General features: G+C 39.6%; 1 protein-coding gene across 6 annotated transcripts in view; it reads left to right on the top strand.

Annotated features, from left to right (window-relative positions):
• Positions 1–21,954, top strand: part of gulp1a (GULP PTB domain containing engulfment adaptor 1a) — an 82,584-nt gene that overhangs the window by 46,530 nt on the left and 14,100 nt on the right. For 5 of the 6 annotated variants that reach the window (XM_034884806.1, XM_034884803.1, XM_034884807.1 and 2 more), the window contains 2 exons: positions 6,929–7,011; positions 19,543–19,604. In XM_034884806.1, the coding sequence (XP_034740697.1) occupies positions 6,984–7,011; positions 19,543–19,604 (90 nt within the window). In that variant the 5' untranslated portion in view covers positions 6,929–6,983. Of the gene's footprint in view, positions 1–1,340; positions 1,483–6,928; positions 7,012–19,542; positions 19,605–21,954 lie in introns of those variants that run through there. The other variant, XM_034884805.1, reaches the window with a different exon arrangement.

Raw genomic sequence — 21,954 nt, 5'->3', positions numbered from 1 at the left:
CAGACAGAAACCAAAGTTCTGCTGGCCAGCAAAAACACACCACCACCCAAGGCCCTTACCAAGCTAAATCTCTAACCAGATACCATTTCAAGAACAAGGAGTACCTTCCACGGTTTTGAATAACCTTTTGTTGCCTTTTAATTTGTCTTTTCTATTCAGATTTTTTACCCAAACACAGATTCCACAATGCTAATTTCTCGCTGCATGCCACATGCACTCACTTTGACAGCAGTGCTTTGAAGTCCATGTACAAATATACAGCACACTCAGTACTCATGCATTCACATCAATGCTAATTCAGAAATGAATTCATCTGGGTCCAAAGTAGGCTCATTATATTTGGCTGAATGTCTCCATTGTTGTAAACCAGCTTAAGCCCAATATTAAAAATTCCAATGTCCCTCTCGACTTCAGACAGCTGTGCATCTCCAATATTTAGACGTGAGCCGTCTGTATTTAAGCTTATTAAACTCCTTTTTCATCTTTTCTTGATGAAATTTCACCTTTTATCCTGAGTATGTTTTTTTCTGTATTGTCTGTCATTGTTGAAAATGCACACACACTCTTTAAAAATTCTTTTTGCCTCTTTAAAAATTGGCCAGTGGCCCTTCCTTAAGAAGTTTTGTTGAGACACTCAAAAGACTGTGAAGGACGCAGTGTAAGACAGACGGTGTCCTGATAAGACCCCAAGGAGACAACATTTGCATGAGGTTTAAGAAGTGGAGACAATAAAACAAATAGCCCACCGCATGGCTCTCTGCCTGTGCTCTCAGTAAGCAGAGTAACTGGGGCTTCACTTTCAGGTGTTTGTCAGCCTTTTATGACCTTCCCCTGCCCTCTCCTCTTTACTTTGAGGATTTCCCGGACAGTTCATCTCTAGGTGATAAAAAGCACAATCGAGTGTCAGATTTTAAAGTGGAACAACAATTCAAGCGGCTGGCATACACACATTTGAGCCTTGGCTGTGTCTGGAGTGCAGGGAGAATAAAGGAAAGGGTATTATTAAGTTGACATAATCCCACAGGGAGGCTTTTTAGGCATTGTGTTGGAGACTTTTTCTCCATAATATTTTGGCTATACTGCTGTTTTGATTGGTGCCAAGATGTTGAACTAAGGGTGTTGCTAGTGCACATAGCGGGATGATGAATCACACACTGCAGCAAAAAGGGTCAGACTGCAACCTCTTGCATGTTGGCTTTTATAGGTCATCTCTGCTATGCCAGTGTGCACCTCGGTGGAGCAGTTCCCCATCTTTTTTTCAAAAGTCCAAAAGAATCCCGTTGGACAAACTGTGGGCGGAGGAAGTTGGGTTTGAATGTCAAGTATCATGTGTCTAGGCAAACGCTTCTTGTTGAGTTTGCAAAACTCCATCATCTGTGCTCGCTGCAGTCCTTAGCGTACCACCATCTGGCCCACAGCTGAAAACTATTAAAATCGGCTGGAACTTCCTCCTCCTCACTATTCCTCCCCAGTTTGAAGCGGGTAAGTAGCTTGTATCTCTGCTCTGTTGTTGTTTCCATGTTTCTCTCCATAGATCTTTTTCCATTTTTTTTTCTTGTCCTCTAACTGTGAGATATAGTTTGTCAGGGTGTTGCGTTTATCCTGCAGGAGTTTGACTGCCACGCTTGTGAGAGAGCAAGCCGGTCTTTAGATTAGACACAAAGACACCACGGTTGATTCAACTGAGGAATTCTGGGACTAAGTTCATAAACAGATTGCAGTTGCGATGTTTTAGCCAGCGAGATTCCAGAGCCTGGGTGAGAGCAAAGGGAAGAAAACAAAAGATCTTTGTTGATTTCTGAGGCAATATGTTAGGACCCCAGTGCATGCTCTGCTCCTATTCCATGTTAAAAGCCTGTTGCCTTTTTAGTGCATATGGGTCGGATTAGTGACTGGCTGAGAGGCATTTATAGATGGAACGTTAACTTCTTTTGCTTTGCTAAACTAAGCCTTTCTAAACATTAACTTTTGGTCAAACTTCTGCATTTGGCTTCCTGTATAGCTGGTCATTTGGGCTTGAGAGAGTTCACTCCACAGGGTCAAAGTAGGTATTATTTATACCTATTATATTATTTGTACCTTATTATATAAGCTATTCCACAAAGTCTTTCCCGAGCTAAATTCCAAATGTTTGTGTCACTATTGGTGAAGTGTGAGACTCTGGACGTGGCTTTGGCTGTGCTTTTTGGAGGATGATATTCCAAGTTAGTGAACTGTTGGCTCCACTATTTTTACCAAAAAGTTCATAATCACAATTGATAATCTTCAAATAGTGTATAAATATGTGGCTAGATATATATAAATATACACTAAATGTTTTTTTTCTTTGTTACTCTCATGTTCAAACTGTCGTAGTATCATGTTAAGTCTTAGTAGTCTGTAATTGTATTATGTGGTTTTAATTACCATTTTATTGCCTTTTTTTGTGCTTTTTAATTTTCTCGTAAGTCCGAATAAGTTGGAGCATAAATGTGATGATCAGTCATGCTGTAACCCAGGTGAGGAGACCTAGGCTGGTGCGTCCACTGTAGCTGTTAAACATAGAGGGGGAGTGTGTGTGTGTGTGTGTGTATGTGTGTGTGTGTGTGTGTGTGTGTGTGTGTGTGTGTGTGTGTGTGTGTGTGTCTCTTGGGCTCGACAGCTCTCCCAGGATTGGTGCTGTTGATTCACCAGAGAGGAAGCTGTTAAAACAGTCCACATACTTCAGCTGCCAATCAAAATGAGTGACTTCACAGTCAGGTGTCAGCTGAGTCGTTGCGTTTACACCGCAGTATGTCACAAACAAACAGAAAGCTAGCCAGGTTGTGTCTGCTGCCAGACCTCGTTGTACTAGTTGCCAAAATGAGACCAATCTTTCCTTTGAGGACTTAAAGCTGTTAATGGCGACTTTTAGGGGGGTCCTAAGTCAAACCACAGGCTCTGGGTTGGGGCCAAGTAAGTTTGTATATTTATTCAGCACCGGAAATAAAACACCTGATCAATTTATAGAATAGGTGGGCTTTATTGTCATTATACACAAGTACAGTACCCGTGGAACGAGATTTAAGCAACCCCCATACAATGTCAACACAAAAATATTGAAATATACAATGTAAGTAGTGCAGAAAAAAAGTGAGGGCTGGAATGTGGAGCACAGTCCTGAGAGCATTTATATACTGTACATATATAAAGTAGTAGAGAGATAAAGGATTTGTATACACATCATGCAGAAATATCCTTTGATGTATCAAAAGTCCTGAGTATTAAATATTGCACAGTAACGAGATTAAATGATTAAATAATAATTATTGCACTGTAATGAAATTGCACAGAATTCCAGTGTCCTTTAGGTATTACATATAGAATAATATATTCTATATTATATAGTATAATAATAATTATATAATTTCCCCTCTTATTACCCATTTTTGTTTGAGAATGCAACAACATGCCTTTTTAAGACAATGAAACACGGCTCCATTGGGAGTTTATTTACCTTTTTTTTAAGAACACGCCTATTTTAGCTACATACTCCGGTTAGTGCTGCACTTGGTTAAAAATACTGTTTTATGTTCTTGATGGAAATGAAGAGAGGCAGTCCAAATCCCTTCCATACTTCCTGCCACAAAGGATTCCCACTGACGCTTCTTTCTCCCCAAGATTTTTATAAATAATAATAAACTTCATGCCACTATAAACAGATACCGGAACCCATTAAAGGGAAGCTGTATTTCCCTAATGCTGTCTTATTTAATGCAGCAAATAATATCTAACTTGCTTTCATGATGAAGGCAACCAATCCAAAAAGCTCTTCCTCTAAGATCCTAAAGCCACCACTGCCTGGGTCATCATTTGGCGGTCCAGGTAATGCAGAGTAGTTTGGGACTGAGATCTGCAGAATCCACCTTCCCTTGCTCTGGTGGAATGCAAACAATGGCAGTGTCCTTGTTCATCTGCCTAGGCACTGTCAATAGGCGCCTCTTCGACCTGTAAATAAGGAACACAAGTTGTCTTTTTTAGCAGCAAAGATGTTCTGTTTTGGCAGACGGAGGAATGTCCAAGTGCCCACCCTGGAGCTTGTTCCATTTAATCTTTCTCCAGCCCTTTCCAGGGCCTCTGTTGCAGTAAAATCTCCCCTTACTGTGAGAAGCCACATACATTGTATTTGTATCCGCAAACTAAATTTCCCTCAGTTATGTCCCACATGTCATTATGTGTCTTATTATGTACAGTCTTCAGCTAAGGGTTTTTCCTTTTAAAGAGACAGTTGTTATGATCGCGGGGCCTATTTAATGCAAAATCCAAAATAATTGGAGCTCTATCATAGATCTTTTTCTTTTTTTGAAGATGGGTTGTTTTTCACCAGCTTCTCCCATCTCTAATATATACTGATAAGATATTTGACTGAATAGAATAACTCCTCATTTTTCATGACCCATTAACCTCCCATGTAACATTAATCAAATATGTTTTCACATCTTTAGTTTTTATTTCCTCTCAGACCCAAGGACTGTTGGTTGATAATGTCTTTTACAACATTTATTTTTCTGAATGGCATCATTAATGTCACAGCCGTAATTGGTGGATGTGCATCACAGAAGGCACCACGAAGCAAAAGCTTCCTCAGAGCTGGTTGCAGTGGCGGGTGATGTAACAATTCAAGATTCATGGCAAGAAGCTCCAACAGAATGAGAGAGAGCTTACACAACCAGCCATCTAAAATAGGGTCTCGATACAGGTGACCCAGAACAGCTGACAAATAAGTGTTGATGCATGTAGCTCCAACATCCAGCAGTCACTTGTGATTTTGAAATGAGCTCATGATTTTAATCAAAATCAAAGCAGGATTGGTGATTCTCACAATAATCTTTTTTCCTCTCGATCCAAAAAAAACAACCCAGATTGGCAACATGGCGTAGCTTAGCAGCGGCAGCTAAAGACACAGCATAAGTTAGCTTATCGGGAGCCTGCAGCTGCACCGCTCCAGGAACCATGGCCGCTGCCAGTTGGAGATGACAAATGAAAATGAATATATACACATGATGTTGGGGTTGGTTTTCTGGAGTTGTGTTCCAAATCATGTCCAACATTTGGAACCATGAAGATTTCTAATCCAAGTATGCCTTTGTGTGAAGTTAGACCTCTCAAAGACTTTGATTTGAAACCTACCAATTTACTAGAATGGTTCTCAATTTTGCATACAAGGAATGACGTTTGATAACACTAGTTTAAGGTTGGTATATTGTTGGTAGAAATGCATAAGAACATATTTACTAATATAGTATTTTGTTATATTTTATATTTACTTTTTGAATGTGATTACATAGATCCAAGAGATCTTATAGGATGAAAGCTTTCAAGGTTTTCATTCATCAAACCTTGTCGTGGGACACATCCTGTTGCCAGTTTGTTTCCAATGCATTAGAGCAGGATTCATTTTTTCATCCACTAAAAATGTGTAATAGCTCAGGCTTCCCTTGATAAATGGAAAATGCCAAAGATGGAAAGATTCGATTCATTTTCTAGATTGACCGGTCACAAGTTAATTTGTTTGCAGCGAAAGATTGAAATAGCTGTTATGCAGCTGGCCTTGCATATTCTTCCACAGTAAGAGAGTAGAGAATATTGATTGTGGAGCAGGCTGACGGAGTCCTGGACCGTTTGTCCTCGCGGTCTCTCTAGTTTGCTGTACTCCAGTGGGGATTTGATGCAAGGGCATCAAATCTGGCTGTGGATTTGTTAACGAAATTTCCTGTCAGTGTGCTTTACCAGTTCACCAGTGGCACCCCTCGGTAACCATACACAACCAGCCTGCGCTGCTATGACTACAGTACATTTAAAAAACTAAAAACTAAAAATTGATTTTGGCCACAGCCCACATTAATCTCTCACTTTATCCAGACTATAATAATGAGGTGTACCAGTTTCTCTGAGATCAGTTTATTACTGACAGAAATCGGGAGATGATGATTTGTAACAAAACACTCGGGTCAACGTTGGCATCGCTGATGAGGACTAAACTCCATGGGTTTGGTTTCAGGTTTGGTTACTACTGTTACTGTGTATCGGGGATACAGTGGTACAGAACATGCAGCTGTTAAAGGTCCCATATTTTAAAGAGGGAAATTAATAGGCAGATTGAGGTGTCGATACTGTAAAATGTGTAAATACTATTAGTATCACAGAGCATAATTCACAGAGAGAAGCGTGTAGTCCGTGTTCCTAAACGGTGCCTTTAAACGAGCCGTCCAGACTTCCGTATGGTTGTGATGTCACAAAAACATACCATATGAAGTATACTTCATATAGGTAGAAAGTGCCTTTACGGTCATTCCCCGTTGCAATGACGGTGCAGGAACTCCAAAAGCACAGATGTGGAACACCAAGGAACTGTTGACCAATCAGAGCAGACAAGTCTTTTTTCGGGAGGAGATATTTTTAAAGAGACGGGCGTTAAAATTGAGCGTTTAGTCAAAGGGTAAATACAGGTATTTTCAGACAGAAAATATGAGAAAAATAATGTTCTTTGAACATTACAGAGAATGCAAACATGTTCTGTTAGACACCCAAAATATAACTCTGAACCTGAAAATGAGCATGAAATGGGACCTTCACACATGCCCTAGCTTCAATGGAAAGATGTTTACTGTGCAACACTATTACTTGATTGCATCACCTAGATATGTTCTGTGTTATGGACCAGAACAGACAGCGAGTACTTTGTTATCATCACCACAAGATTACGATGACAGCATCCCCAGATCATGAGTATGATGTGGCCCATCGGTAAACAGCTGTAATTCAGACGCTCTGGGAGCTTAATGGGAACACATTCTGACTCACGCTCAGAGGCTGGGGATATTTTACAGAAAAAACTTCAGTGTTTGTTTTAGTGAAGGCTTGGGGAAAAGAGACATTTTTAACTCACTTCTCTGTGTTGCTTTTCCAGGTGGAATATATAGGCAGTTACTCCGGAGGGACCTCAGAGACGCACATTTTCCACTATGAACCGCGCCTTCAACAGGAAAAAAGGTGAGCGGAAATAACCGGTGCTCGTTTGGCTTGTAGAATGAAGCGTTGCCTGTTTTAGGTACAACAGTGCCACAGGCTGCACAGACTCTTATAGATGTCTTGGACAAACTACCATCTCCTTCTGTCACTCTTTTGTTGTTGATGCAACAACACAGTGTTCCTACAGTAGTGTTCTGCCACCTAAGTGTTAGTGGGCATGCACTCCACCAATGGGCCTGGGAAAACAGTTGGATAATGTCTTCTGTGGATCTAAAGGAGCTTTCTAAAGTTTGTAAAAGTATTCAGGATGATGAAAATGAACTGCCCAGCTGCACTAAGGAAAGCGTAGGATCAAGTGTTTTTGGAGCTTAAAGCCATACTACACTCTAGAAGTCCGGCGAGATGGGCCTCTGGTGCTTTATTTTGACAGTCTCCAGACGTGTGAGTTTCCTAGCCCATTGCAGGATCCTTTAGGATACTTCAAGCATTTCCTTTCAGTTCTTCTGTTCAAAAGCTGAAACAAGAACTAAACGAAATGTCTGTACAATCCACAGGAAAGAGATAAAAGAGGATTAATTACCCAATTTGGATGAAGCCCTGAAATACTGCTTTTTTTTTTTTACATATCAGATGATAGAAATTCATGCAATGCATCTTGTTGCATCTGTTTCAGGGATCTACAGTGTCTGGACATTGTCTATAATCTTAATTCAATTGTAGTTTAATTTTAGCCCCATTCATTCACTTGGCAGGTCTATTAACTCACACTTAAAAGCTCACAAAACCATGTGATGTTTATTATTCTGACTGGTGAAATGATGTTTAATAGTTTAGACAAAAGTTATGTGTACTGTCGTCTGACATCAAAGGCACTTCCACCAATATTGGCTTCATCAAACAGCCCAAATGATTCATTTCCATAAAAGCAATGAAAGACAACAGAACTGTCAATACAAGCAGAATAAAAAAAACCATTAGATCATAAAGCCATGCATTCAAGTATGTGTAAGGCAGATAAGGTGGCTGTGACAACACTGCAGCGTTCTGAGGTGACCCTGCCCAAATGCAGAGGAAAAGTTCATCTGGATTGCAGTTTGGGAAACAGCTTGATGTGTTCACCACCATCTGTCCTGCTCCCTCCGGTGTAAATCACCAGACCTGGAGAAAGGAAGCCTTGGGCGGTGTTGAGTAAAGTGTCCCGGGCCCAGGTGGTGCATCAAGTTTAATGATGTTTCGGGTGTTATAATTCACTTTTTTCCCAATTAAGTCCTCTATTTTAGGGCCTGAAGATGGTGATCAGGAGGGGCAGATAGTCGCTTCTCACCTCACATTGAATTTCCTTTTGATTGTGCATAATGGAAATGGCTCCTTTCCTTTCATTTTAACTGGGGCTTTTATTCTGTGAATCTCAGCTGACACCTCAGCTGTGCATTTGCACACATGCCTATATTGAGGGGGGCATGTTGGGGGAAAAAAGGAGAAAATTACTGCTAAAAATAGGCACAATCTCAAAGTTGGCTCGGGCAGCAGACAGATAAGGGTCCCTGCAAAGAGGAAGGACAGTTAAATACACAGTAAACAGTTCTTTTAAACAAAGTCTCCCAGACAGTGTAGCACACACGGTCCATCTCTCTGCAACGGCGAGGAGCTGCAAACGCTGCATCCATTCGCCCTGCCGCCATAAACGTATGTTAAAGCCTTTTCCCCCCTGACCTCCACCATGCACTATTACAATTAATTTCTGAAACAGTTGTTACTGTGAGTCGGAGGCAGATGCTGCCAGAAGGCCCACAACCGATAGCACGACACAAGCCTTTTCCCTCCAGGAGAGATAAAACTTCTTTTTTTAATTTGAAAGCATGAACCATGATACACAAAAAAATATCTGGAAGCATTCATGTGTATGCACAGTATATTTAGCTAGCTCCAGGCACGCATGCTCAAAGGACCTCCGTCTTCCAAGTTTCCTGTTAACTAAGGAATGTTGGCGAACAGATTAAATGTCACTTCAGAGTTTATCCTCCAAAGATTGTAATACATACATCTGGGGTTTGAGTTAGCTGGTATCTTGAACTGTTCCTAATGATGAGGAAGATAAGAGGATGCGTAGTGCAATAATTGTTCCTATGGGCAGGACTGTGAATCCTACGAGAATAGATTCAGACCAGCCTGGAAGATGGTTTCTTGTCTCATCATGGCATGATATGGTTCCTTTTTAAACACAACTTTTTCAGTTTCTTTCCAAATTTGACTTGAGTTGTGGATTAAAACGTTCCCAATAGTCAGACATGTTATTTGATTTGCAACTTTGCTGCTGACAGCTCCCACGTGGGCTGAACAAAGGTTTACTTGCTACTGATATGACACGCGTTAGAGCAATTTATTCAGCCTCCGCTGAACTCCTACCACGTTCAAAGAGAGGAAAGTTGCCTTGTGTTGTTGATGCTGTCAACATTACTCCCTTCTATTAGCATGTTGTACATTTTTAGCTGATTTGTCTATTAAGACTAGAACCACCAGTCTCTTTAGGAGTTGTATTTCCTCTGAATCCGCTGAGCCGCTACCGCCCCGTCAGTCTCCGTGTCTCATAGCTTATTTACCCGCCTGAACGTACAGAAAACGGGTTTCAGAATCAGAATCAGCTTTATTTGCCAGGCATGAGGACACATACAAGGAATTTTACTTTGGAACATCGTTGCTCACAAAACGCTTACACATACAAAACAACGAAACATTGTAGACACACGAATATATAGACACTAATATATACACACTCTGAACAGAAACAATATAGAGGCATGAGTGCAATGAAGGGTGCAATAAAAATTATTTAAATGTGGAGCAAAGGATACTGGGATAAATAGTATCATGTTATTATATTACAGTATGAACATTATGAACAGCTCTGGAATAGGGAATGAGAAGGATGAATAAATAACAGTAAGTAAGGTAGGAGAATGAGAATGATTAAATAATAACTAATAAGTGAGATATGAGAAGGAAGAGTAAATAATAACTAATAAGTGAGATATGAGAATGAAGAGTAGATAATAACTAATAAGTGAGATATGAGAATGAGAATGAAGAGTAAATAGCAAATAGGTGGAAATATATACTCTTATATATGTAATATATACTCTTAGCAGTGTAAAATGTGCTTTTTTTATACTATCTAGTTTTAGAAGAAATATGTTCACAAACACCGAGATGAGTGCTGTTTTGGTAAATTAGTCGGCTCCATTTTGCAAATGAAATATTTAAGTCTTACATTTGTTTTGAGTGCTCAGCAGTGTAAAAACTTAAAAGGTATGAAACAAATGCTGAATTTATAACCAGTTTCAGTGTTTGTATTTTGTCTTGTAAACTAAATAGTGAAATAATTCCCGGTGCAAATGAAGACATTATCCTATTTTTTTATCACAAGGAAGGAAGGACAGTAAGTTTTCTCCTCCTCATTAATATTTGTCTCTCCGTCTCTCCCGTGCGCAGTGAGTCTTCCAGTTTAACACACCACTTGCTGTCTGATCGCCTACATCCACACCAGCCAATTAAAATAAAACCATTTACAAAAGTTAGTATTTTGTGAAATGACTCCCATAAATTGCCTTCCCGGTATTATTAGAGCGTTTGGTGCACACACAGCACGAAGCTTTTACAGTCAGACGGAAAGTGGGATCAGTTTCGCTTTCATTTCTGTTATTTTACACATATGAAATAATGAATGCTGTGGTTCTACATGCCTTAGTGGGATTATGTGGATCATGTGAGTGAATATTGCCGTGCAAATTAGTTTCTAGGTTCCATTTATTGTCTGAGTGGGCGTGTACGACCACCAAGCAAATGCATCAACTTGGCTGTGGAGCAGAGTACCAACGATAATAACTAACGTTTTTTTTGTGTGAGTAACAATCGTATACATTGTTAGAATAAATGTTATTCTGTCATTATGACAATATAAAAACGTGTAGAAAGGCACTTTGGAGAAGTCAGGGCAGAAGAGAAAGATGGATTAATTCAAATCTGTTAAATTAAAATTAAAGGCCTTGGCTATTGCGGTTTGGTTCCAGCTTGATTTTCGTTCTTTTACTTCTGAATTTGTAATATTTAAACAACTGTGTGTAAAGTGGTTCTGCCTTTCTAATGTTTTGTAATCTGCTGACTGCTCGAGCTGGTCTGGCTGTGGGAGTGAAGGCTGCCACTGACAGCAGGCTCCACTGATTTATCTCGCCCTTTATCTTTGTCTGCCTGTGTTTTGTGGACGTGATCACGTCTAGCAGGTGATGCCAACAGAGATCTTGATCATTTTTATCTCCTATGTTTTATTGCCCCATGCTCTTGGATGTGACTTTCACTGAATGGCTGGACAGAGTTCTGTGAGCCACAGAGCAGCAGTTTAGCCTCTGGAACTCATATAAGATCTGTAACAATAACAGAGGCTACTCTGACCTCTTATAGCAGGGGTGTCAAACTCAATTTCACCAAGGGCCACAATGAAAACAGAGAATCACATCAAGGGCCTATTGACAGGCTTTCATTTAATAGAAAGAGATTTTTTTGCCCTAAAGTCAGCACAAAAGTTCCTTAACCATCATAGACTTTAGCAAGTCAAGCAAAACAATCATTGTGATTACATTTTTCAAAGGAGGCTGCCCGACTCACAACAACCTGTTTCACAGGTTTGATTATGCAAACTCTCTGGTTCTGTTGGAATTTCTGAGTTCAAAGTCAGCATATCTGCCAAATGCTTTGAGTGTTACGTAATCAGAGTTTGAAAAGCTGTTTCCCATCTTTTCGTTATGGCTGGGCCAAAATGTATTGTGGATCTAAAGTGAGTTGCGGGCTGGATCCTGGGATTTGGTCCATGTGCCTTGAGTTTGACACGTCTCTTAAAGTGATTGCATGACTTGGCAGCTCCTGACCTTCTGAATACTCTGTAGTATTCACGCTCGGTTTATGAGAACAGCCCTGAATAAATCCTACCTTCATGAAGCTTGTTATATTGAGATTTTGTTATACAGAGCTGTTGATTATATGGTGATTTCAGAAGCTGTAGTGTGTGGTGCTGTTGAACGGTTTTGGCTTATAATGAGAGGTGCTTAATTTTTTAGTCTAACCTCATTAATATAGGCAAGGCAAGGCAGCGACGCTTTGTTTGTAAAGCACATTTAAGCAGGCAATTCAAAGCATTTTATATGAAAGATATGTTACTTAGAATATAAAAACAGCTAAAATAGAGTAAAACAGCTTTGAAATGATAATAATAAAAGTGACAATGCATAAACAATGACTTAAAAACAGGCAACGTTGAATAGAAAAGTCTTCAAAGCGGGTTGCAGCGCACCCCCAGTTTTCTGGGAGTTTGTATGTGGTGCATAAAAACTGAATGCTGCTTATCTGTTTATAGTTCAGACTCTGGAGACAGAAAGCAGAGCTGTCCCAGACCACTTCCGGGATCGCCCCGTTGCTGCCGGAAATCCCGCTACCTATGGCTCTCCGGTGTATATCTGAGGACTATGTTACCTGGTCCTCAGATCTCTGCAGGGTAAATCCAGACAGCCAGCTAGACTATCTGTCCAATCTGAGGACTATGGTTACCTGGTCCTCAGATCTCTGCAGGGTAAATCCAGACAGCTAATTAGACTGTCCAATAAAGTGTCAATATAGTTTACCTGGTTTACACTGCAACAAGATGCAACAGGTACAAAGTAGCTGTAGAACTTGGACTTTAATGGTTAAGATGAGGAAAAATGGTTGACTGTCACATTGAAGTGTCACAATCGTGTCCTGGTGATTTATTAACAAACTCCCAGACTCATTCACTCGGTCAGTGATTGGAAGCACACACTGAACCCACAGTGTGTGTTTGCTATCTAACTTCAGAAACCTGGCTTAATTTCATTGCATGTCACTGTGAAGTGCTGCATCATATCTGAGCTGATTGACTGCAGTGAACCATATTTTACAATTCTGTCACAGCAACAGGAGGTAGCTGAAGATCATTCATGTTAGAAGAATAGCTTGGCTCTGATGACCCGAGGCACTGCGAGGCTTATACAGTAGACAGGGACAGTGGACCGGTTGGCCTAGATTCTCCTACAGCAGCGGGAAACACAGCTATACTTAGGTTTTCTTGGGAGACATGATTTCTCAAGTTTATTCATGGTTTATTCAATCTGTTGCTATTGTGTGCTATTGTTATTCAACTGTTGGAACAAAATAAAGAGACAATTTTATTTTACGTGTTTATTTTCTCACTTTCCAACAGTGACTCATTTGAGAACTGTTGTCAGTAGGTACAGTATGAAAGCTGGTCAAACCAAACCAAATAATGTGGTTGCAAGGATCATTCTCTTATGATTAAAGGGACTTGTTCATCTGGATTTTGACATATGCATAATTTTTAAACTTTTATTTTCGTAACGTGAGATGTCTTCTATCTATCAATATGATTGATACAAAAAGCACTCATACAGAAAATTAGATGCTAAGGACGCAAGCTTTTTAATTCCCTCACAGCTTTACTGGGCAACATAAATACAGAGTGAATTATTCTTGGTTATGAAATGTACCCTGCAAATATCACACAAGCCATAGTTAATAGTTTGTAAGTTACTTTGAGACCAGAAACATTGGTCCCCTAATGTAATAAATGTCTGATTGGAAGGACACTGATGTAAAAAGAAAGTCCAGAGCATTATGTGTGTGATTGCCTGAATGTCTGCTCTGACCACGCTGGCTTATAAAGCCATGTGACTATGCCCATGATCCTTAAGCATTTCCTTTTCTGACTCTTATGTAATCCGTGTTAGCCCTGAACGGGCCGTGTACTGACCAAACATGTGTTCTGCGTTTAATCTACACATTAAATTGAGTGAACCCTTTCAAGAGCTTTGCAACGTAATAGAGAAGTGGGATTAGATGAATTTACAGGAGCTTGACACAAAAGCCTGGACACCTAATCCAATATGGTAACCCTAATATCGTGAACCTCATAATATTCTGTTTTTACTGTCAGAGAGGGTTCCCACGGATCCTTAGAAATGTCTTAAAAAAGTCTTATTTTTAAAAATGGTAGGTCTCTCTCACAACAGTAACAGGATTAAAGAAGTACAAAAAACCGTCCAGGTCATGTGAAGCTGAAGAAAGTTGGCTGGGGGGTTTCAGAGAAAACAAAAAGCCCTTTTGCATTACTGATAGTTCCTAGAATCTGGATAGTAATGCCATAATCTGCCAATATGCAACATAAAGGAAAGGGTGGACTGTAAATTTGCAGACAGCTTAGCTGGAGCTGGATGAAAGGTAGATATACTGTAATATGTATGTGTCTTACTGTGGATGTCTATACCCTCTTAGTGTGAGAGAGTGAGTGAGTGAGTGAGTGAGTGAGTCTGAGTGTGAGAACAGAACAGCAGTATTGTTTTTCACAATATTGTCCAAATTAGCAAATACAAAAAAAGTGTATTTGAAAAAACACAGTTTTGTAACATATGACTGATGCATAGAAGAGTATCTGTATAAATAATGTCACGTAGATTTCAACATAACGCTCAGCCCTGATGTGCATTCATTATGCTGTGGGAAGAGTATTATGTTTTCCCTGTTGTAGTTCTAATGAAAACATTACATTTGATTTCATAAAGTGTGCAGTAACCCTGGTCAGAGAGGTTACATGATGTACGTCAGGCTGTAGGTGTAGATGGCAGCGTTGGTGTGTAGAATTACATTCAACTGTAGGGAGCCTGCGATGTCTCTGTAAATGTTCTGCTGATGGCGAGATTCTCTCAAAGGACAGCCTGTGACAGTTTGCACCATCTTGCCTTTCACCCTTTATGTGTGTAACAGTGGTTGACGTATGGAAGCAGATGGATTCAAACGGTTCACCTCCCAGTAACACCGTCCTGTTGGGCCTCCAGTGGAAGGGGGGTGCAGGTCCGTTCTGCTTGGAAGCCCCTTTCAAGTTGTCTTCTGCATGATGGAGAAGTGTACATTCCCAGCAAAGTCACTGTGTGTCATTGATTGAGCATGGCAGTGAATTAGGGTGTTGCCCGCCCACTTTTTGGAGGCCCTATAGAAAGATTGTGCTCTTACAGTGCAGCACTAAACCTCTATCAGGTAAGAGCTGAGCACAGAGACTGTGACTATACTTAAAGCTCCAATTATGAGCTAGAAAAGATCATGTTTTAACCCTTTGTCTATATCAGTAGTAGTAATAGTAGTTATAGAAATCATATTGTATAACTTCTAATACACGGTTCCTTATTTGTATTCTGCTAGTACTGCACTTAGTGAGTTGACAAAACAGCAAAGTGCTGAAAGAAAGCAACCCCCAGAAATTGAACACTTTTTTTCTCTAATGACTAATGAGTCATTAGAGAAAAAAAGTGTGAAGGACTCTTTGCATATCCCATTGACCGTGAAGACCATTTGCCACGTCAACGCCTGGATTCACAGTAGGATGGGAGATAAAGGGAAATACAGCTGTTAAGGAGAGATTGTGTGTGATAAAGGTTTAATAGATCAAACCATCAATAAATCCACAAACCACTGCAACAACTGTTCATGTAAATACAGCAATAGCATCTGTGTTATCTTCAGCTGAGGCAGATAAGAGTCATCTCTATCACTGCTCCTGAGCCATTAAAATGAGTTTGTTATCTAGATTAGAATTTTTTAAATATTAAATTTACTACTGTAGCCAAGCACCTATACTTAAGAAGGTAATACCATATTGTCCGTACTCTGAACCTAGACTAATAACTCTTTATTGCCACATTCTATGCATTATATCTTCAACCCTTCTGTTCTGACCTTTCCCAATAAAATCCCTTTGCTAAGAGTCAACCCAACACTACCATACACATTACACACATTACACACAGAACACTTCAAGAGTCTCACACAACACCACCCTGGTCTTGGGTATAAAAGAATGTCCTCATGTGTTTTTTGTACTTTTATTTAGGTCTATAGGGTATTGAGTCTTCCACAGATTTTAAACAAATACAAAAAAAACTCATAATGTTAACACATCTTTACCCTAGGTAGATGAAACGCTGCCCTAAATCTGCTAGATTTTCATAATGCATCATCCCTGAAAACTGAACCAATAATCTGCAGACTCAGTTTGGTTCTGGTTATAAGCCATATGGTTATATGGTAACCTCACAGATTTATAATCACTGGATGGAAAATGATGAAATCCCATTTGCAGACAGAGCCAACCTCATGACGGGACAGGTGAAAGATGGAGGCAGCTATTATTGGTGCAGTATATGAGGAAAATATGCAATAAGCAATAACGTTGAATGTCGCAATAACAATATTACCTGCGATATATAAACACATAAAAGTGTACTCAATTTTGCAATTGATCTGAGTTCATTATTCTGCTTAAATACAACAACTTGCTTGTTGAATTTAAAACATCTAAAATAACTAATTTACAACATTCCTATATTTACAAATTGAGCATTGAATTGAATATAAAAAGCACCTCTAAATAAAGAATGACGGTTACATTTCAGGTGCAGGTTTCTTCTAATATTTTCTTTCAACTAACACAAAACATATTTATTGCACCAGTTGATATCACGATGACATTACCATGGACTGTAACATGCATGGAGAAACTAGGACCTGTATGCTGTCACATGTCCTGCCTTGTCCTGCAGGAAACAGGGAAACACTGAGGACCAAGCCACTCTTTGCTAGCAGTACACTACAGTAGAAAAGACACTTTTCAGGCCTTCATCCCTCAAATGTTCCCTCCTCTTCATCCAACACCTGACAACTCAACCACACACAGTGACCTTCAGACACCACCACTCATCCTCAGGCTCCAACAGTTAATCTTCCCTTTTGGCAACATGGGCAGCACTTCTGCCACTATTAGTGTGCTCAGGGTATTGCCTTATAATGCAGCAAAGTGTGAGAAAGAAGACCCCCCCCCCACCTTCCCCTTCTTTAATCAGAACACTGTGTGCTGAAAACTGCACACTGTAAAAAAAACTGCCCTTTGAAAAACAACCCATAGGCGTACCTGCTCTGCCGCTGTGTCAGCCCCCCCCCCACTCTCCTCCTTCCATGCTCCCTCCTTCCTCTCTTTCTTGGAATTTACAGTTTCTCAGCCTCCTGAGCTGAGCAAGAGGGGAGGAGATACATCATTTATTCTATAGACTTTCATTCTTTCAAGACTTTCAAGAGTCCCACTAGGAAATGAATTGCATTTCTGAGGAGACTGTTGCAAGGTGCGAGCAGGGATAAACTCATTGCACAGCTGCTAGGTAAACCTAAAAGTAAAAACATCTCTGTAGAGGAGAAGGCCCCCACTTTACCATGCAGTGTCTGGAAAAGTGAAACAAAGTTATGATCTCTGTGTCTAAGTGGTTGTTTTACCTCCATCCTTAGTTCCTTCCACCAGACTGATAACCAGAAGAATTAATCACTACTTACTTTGCACGTCAACAGAAAGCCTGTTAGTTTGCATGTAAATAATATGGGATATTAGGAAACATAAGCAATCACAATTAAGCAAATGTGGCGCAGCAAAGAAACATTAATTAGAGTAGACTTTGAAATTCATTAAAGCTACTTAGCCAACAACATCAATGTGAACAAATTCATTAGCGTAGTTGTGCAGAGCCCAAGGTGAAGTTGACTCACACTTAGCACCTTGCAAAAAGTCTTGATTAACGTAATCAACCGAGAGGAGTCGAGTGCCCCCCGAGGTCTCTGTCATGCATCTGTCACGGAATTCATCAACAGGGCAATAAGTCGCTTAGGAGTAGGAGATGGAGGAAGAAAAGACTGCTTAATCAGAGGGTGATCAGTAATGCTGAACCCTATCAATGACCCGTAAGGAGCTCTGACCCACTGCTCATTCTGTGTTGCTGTGATCTTCAGAGACTGATTCTGTGTTAGAGGACTGCATGATATGAGATGCGATAACATTGCTGAATAACTCTATACCCACATATCACTTACTTGTGATAAATAAAGATATATTAAAGACTACTCAGTTTTGCATTACTTCTACTTTCAGTATTTAGCTAAAATACAACAACGTGTTGTATTTAAACAAATGAAGAGCAATAGTTTCCGAGATTATTTCATTGAAAAAATTGAACTTGAATTGAATATAAAAGGCACCACTAAAATAAATGACACTTACTTTAAAAGGCCAGTTTTTAACTTATATAAAAAAAAAAATCTGTGAGTGTCTTTGGCGATATGCTACGCCACTGAAAGATTCTCGATTAGTAGAAAAAAAGCTCTGGTTTTTTTTTTGCAATCTTTTAAACCAATCACAATCGTCACTCCTGGGTGGCGCTAAGCTCAAGACGCAGTGACGGTGTCTCAGGAACAAACTTGTTTTGGTGGAACATTTGGACCCCAATAAAATAAAATGACACATAAAATAATTATACATTATTAATAATTAAATTAAGTGAACGGTTCACACAATACAGTACCAAGAGCTATTTAAATTAGCTGATACATGGATAAACTTTGTTTTCTCTTAGTATATCGGCCTGTATGACGGTACTTTTTCCACAGCAATCCCATTCAGTCCCAAAACGTCCCAGTTGGAGAGTGAATGCAATAAACATACTGTATTCTTTGTAAATCTTTACAATCATTCCCCGAAAGTAAGTAAGTAAGTAAGTAAGTAAGTAAGTAAAATTTATTTGTATAGCACTTTTCTCAGATGAAGATCACAAAGCGCTTCACAACAAAAGCATTTAACAATTCTCATAAATACAATACATCATAAAGATATATACATCAGAAAGAACCCGGCCTGCCTTGTTGCACCATCCTAATCTTCTTTAAAACTTGCTATTTTCATTGTACAGCTTGCTAGCTTGAAATTTAAGAATGGCAACACCCGGAGTGGATGTTCCATCGATAATCCCCACTAGGATAGCAATTAATTTCCCATTGCTTCTGGACAACACGCCCCCAAGTGCGGGAAAAACCAAGAGAGGGAGAGCGTGAGTATGTGTGAGAGAGTAAGAGAGTAAGAGCCACTGGGACAACAAGCACTTATTTTCCAGGTCTAAGGAACACACTCATTTCTTGCAAAAGATCGTCACGATTGATAAGACCACAGACATCCTAAATTCTTAATGGGGGTGGATACAGGTCCTGTAGCGGCTTGTGTGCCCCTGTGATTTCAGTTTTAGTTTCAGTTCGGATGAGTCCCACAGCCTCATCCCCAGTCCGAGTGCTCAGCACTCAGCCGAGCTGCCCAGCAGAGAGGATGGGTGCCTGAATACTCATATTCAATTCATTTTTACTTTGAACACAGTACGATGTCGGGTTAAAACTTGGGTTACTGAGACGGGTATAACGGGTAACGGGTAACGGGTATAATATAACGTATATAATAATAAAACGTTATCAGGAATGTGTTATATTACTGTGTTACAGCAGAAAGGAATACACTACTGTAACTGGGTTACTTTTGTAACATTGTGTTTCGGCCATTTGTTCTGGATGAGACCATTGATTCAGATAGCTTTATTAAATGAGCTCTTTGTGTCATTTCAGATAAATCATGGATGCACACCCCGGAAGCACTGGCCAAGCACTACATCCCCTACAATGTCAAGGTATGTTTACTGACTGTTAAAAAATGCAACACAGAAAAAAGGCCACAGGGCCATTTAGCTGTTAAACAATGTTGATAGGCTTTGGAAACCAAACAAAATCTCTCATTTTGTTGATTTCCACCTTTACTGCTCATGTGCCGCAGCTGATGGAGTTCCCATATACCCCTTTACATCATACATTTGATTTCCAAGTGAATTAATTAAAAAAATTGCGTAATAATATGGATAATAACATTATAAGTTTTATAATATGGATTTACTAAATTTATATTGGATGCTACCACACATTAAAGGGTTATTTTGGTATTTTTGAACCTGGACCCAATTTTCTCCAAGCATTGGTGTCTCAGTGACTAATGTAAACAACAATCTTTACAACTAATCCAGAAATAAGTGAGATAGCTGTAACCAGCAGCCATGAACTGGGCTACAATGTAATCCTATTGGGAAAATGTGCACCCACAAATCTACTACAGGGTCCCCGCGGGTCCTTAAACAGTCTTAAGTAAATTTTTTGATTTTTAAGGTTTTAAAATGTCTTAAAATCTAAAATTCAAGATAAGGAGGTCCACAATATCGGGAGTGGCTAAAGTCAGTGGCTCACTTGTTGCACTATTATACTATATTGACTGTCTATTTTTAACTCAAATTTTGCTGCTTTTATTTTCCTCATTGTATATGTCTTCTTAGTTTTACTTTTTATATTGTTTACTTGAATGTTATGTTTGTCCATGGACCTAGTTGGTTAAATATGTCTTGTCTTCACCGTGGGATAGAGGGAAACGTAATTTTGATCTCTTTGTATGTTTCAACATGTGATGAAATTGACAATAAAGCAGACCTTGACTTTGACTTTGACTTTGAAAAGAGGCAACTATCCTATAGCAAAGTATGCTTGATGTAAGTAGATGATGCAGCTGGGGACAATGGGCCACATGTGCTCCATTCACACATAAAACCAGAGAAGCATGTAGTGTATGGGTCGTCACAGGCAGATGGGGCCGGGTCTTCAGCCCTGAATCCTTTGATTGTAGCCCTGAATGTATTTTGAGACTATCATGACAGTGGATGGACATGAGTTTTTCAAGGACCACATCTGGTTTCCACGCTTTCTGTTAAAATAAAGATGAGCAGCAGTTTCTTAATTCATTAAAATGAATTAATTTTTCATTGACGTGAATAATTGTAATTTGCACATTTAAGGTGGTTACATCACCAACAAAAGATGCAAAAGAGGAGGTGAGAGTAAATGATGCCTATAGGCTACATGTGTGCTGACTCAGATATAATTAGAAAAGTTGATCTAAAGGAGAATAAAGAGTTGAAAGGAATACAGAATGCCTGAGAGCATTACTGCAATATATTCCATTATGTTTCTATACTTGGATTTTAATTTATGTTTCCCTTAACATGAAGATGTTGCCAGGAACAACTTGATTGGGAAAAGGGTAAACATAAGGTCATAAGAATTCACCACAATGCAGGAAATGAAGTATTTAATGCAAAACAAATCTGCACCCCACATCATAAGTCTGGAGGAAAAACTTTGACCTTTCAGTTACCAGGCCAGTTTTGATTAGGCCACATCTTAGTGCTGTTACACTAACATCTACAAACTGGGAAGCTAAAATAAATGTACTGGCTATTAATAAGCTGGGCGAGCCAATCCCAGTTTGGGTCCTGGTTGAGACCTGAATCAACACCTAGAAACGCCCCTCCAGGCAAGAAGTTTGTCCATAAGTGTCTTCTCATCTACACAGTCAACCATGTCAGGGGGTTATAAGGCGAATCAGCACTTATTATAGAAGTTGTTGTGTCCCTGTGACCTGTCTTTATGGTGTATGGTTTTGTTGGAGTACAGTCTTAAATTTTCCTTTTAGAGGATAACAGAATAAGGTCTTAAATCATTAAATTTGCTTTTAAGAAGTTTTGTTGTTTAAAAGACACCCTGTATTAAAAGGTTGTTTCCTTTGCTGCTGACAGGCTCCGATTGTGATTGTAAGTGTTTGAATTTTTGTTTAACCAGAATGAACCCTAATATCGTCATTGCCAAACTAACCAGACCTCACATAAATAAACAGTACTTTTAGCGTCTACCGAGGCAGCATATTTTATGTAAATGAGGGAATTAGGGGTTCATTTCAACCAAACCAGAGTGGTGATGGTTGGAACGGGGAAAAGACAAACCAAGGCGCCTTTTGATTGAGAATAATAATCTGAGCTTGTCAGCGACTAAACATGCACTTTGGTGGACACTTTCCCATTAACGTTACATTGCAGTTGGTTTCGCTGCAGCTGACCGCCGCCGTCTTGCTTAATACTGGACCAATTTAAAACAATTGTGTTTTTT

The sequence above is a fragment of the Etheostoma cragini genome, chromosome 11 (genome assembly GCF_013103735.1).
Source record: "Etheostoma cragini isolate CJK2018 chromosome 11, CSU_Ecrag_1.0, whole genome shotgun sequence".
Taxonomy (NCBI): Eukaryota; Metazoa; Chordata; class Actinopteri; order Perciformes; family Percidae; genus Etheostoma; species Etheostoma cragini.
This window is presented reverse-complemented; position numbering and strand designations above follow the sequence as displayed.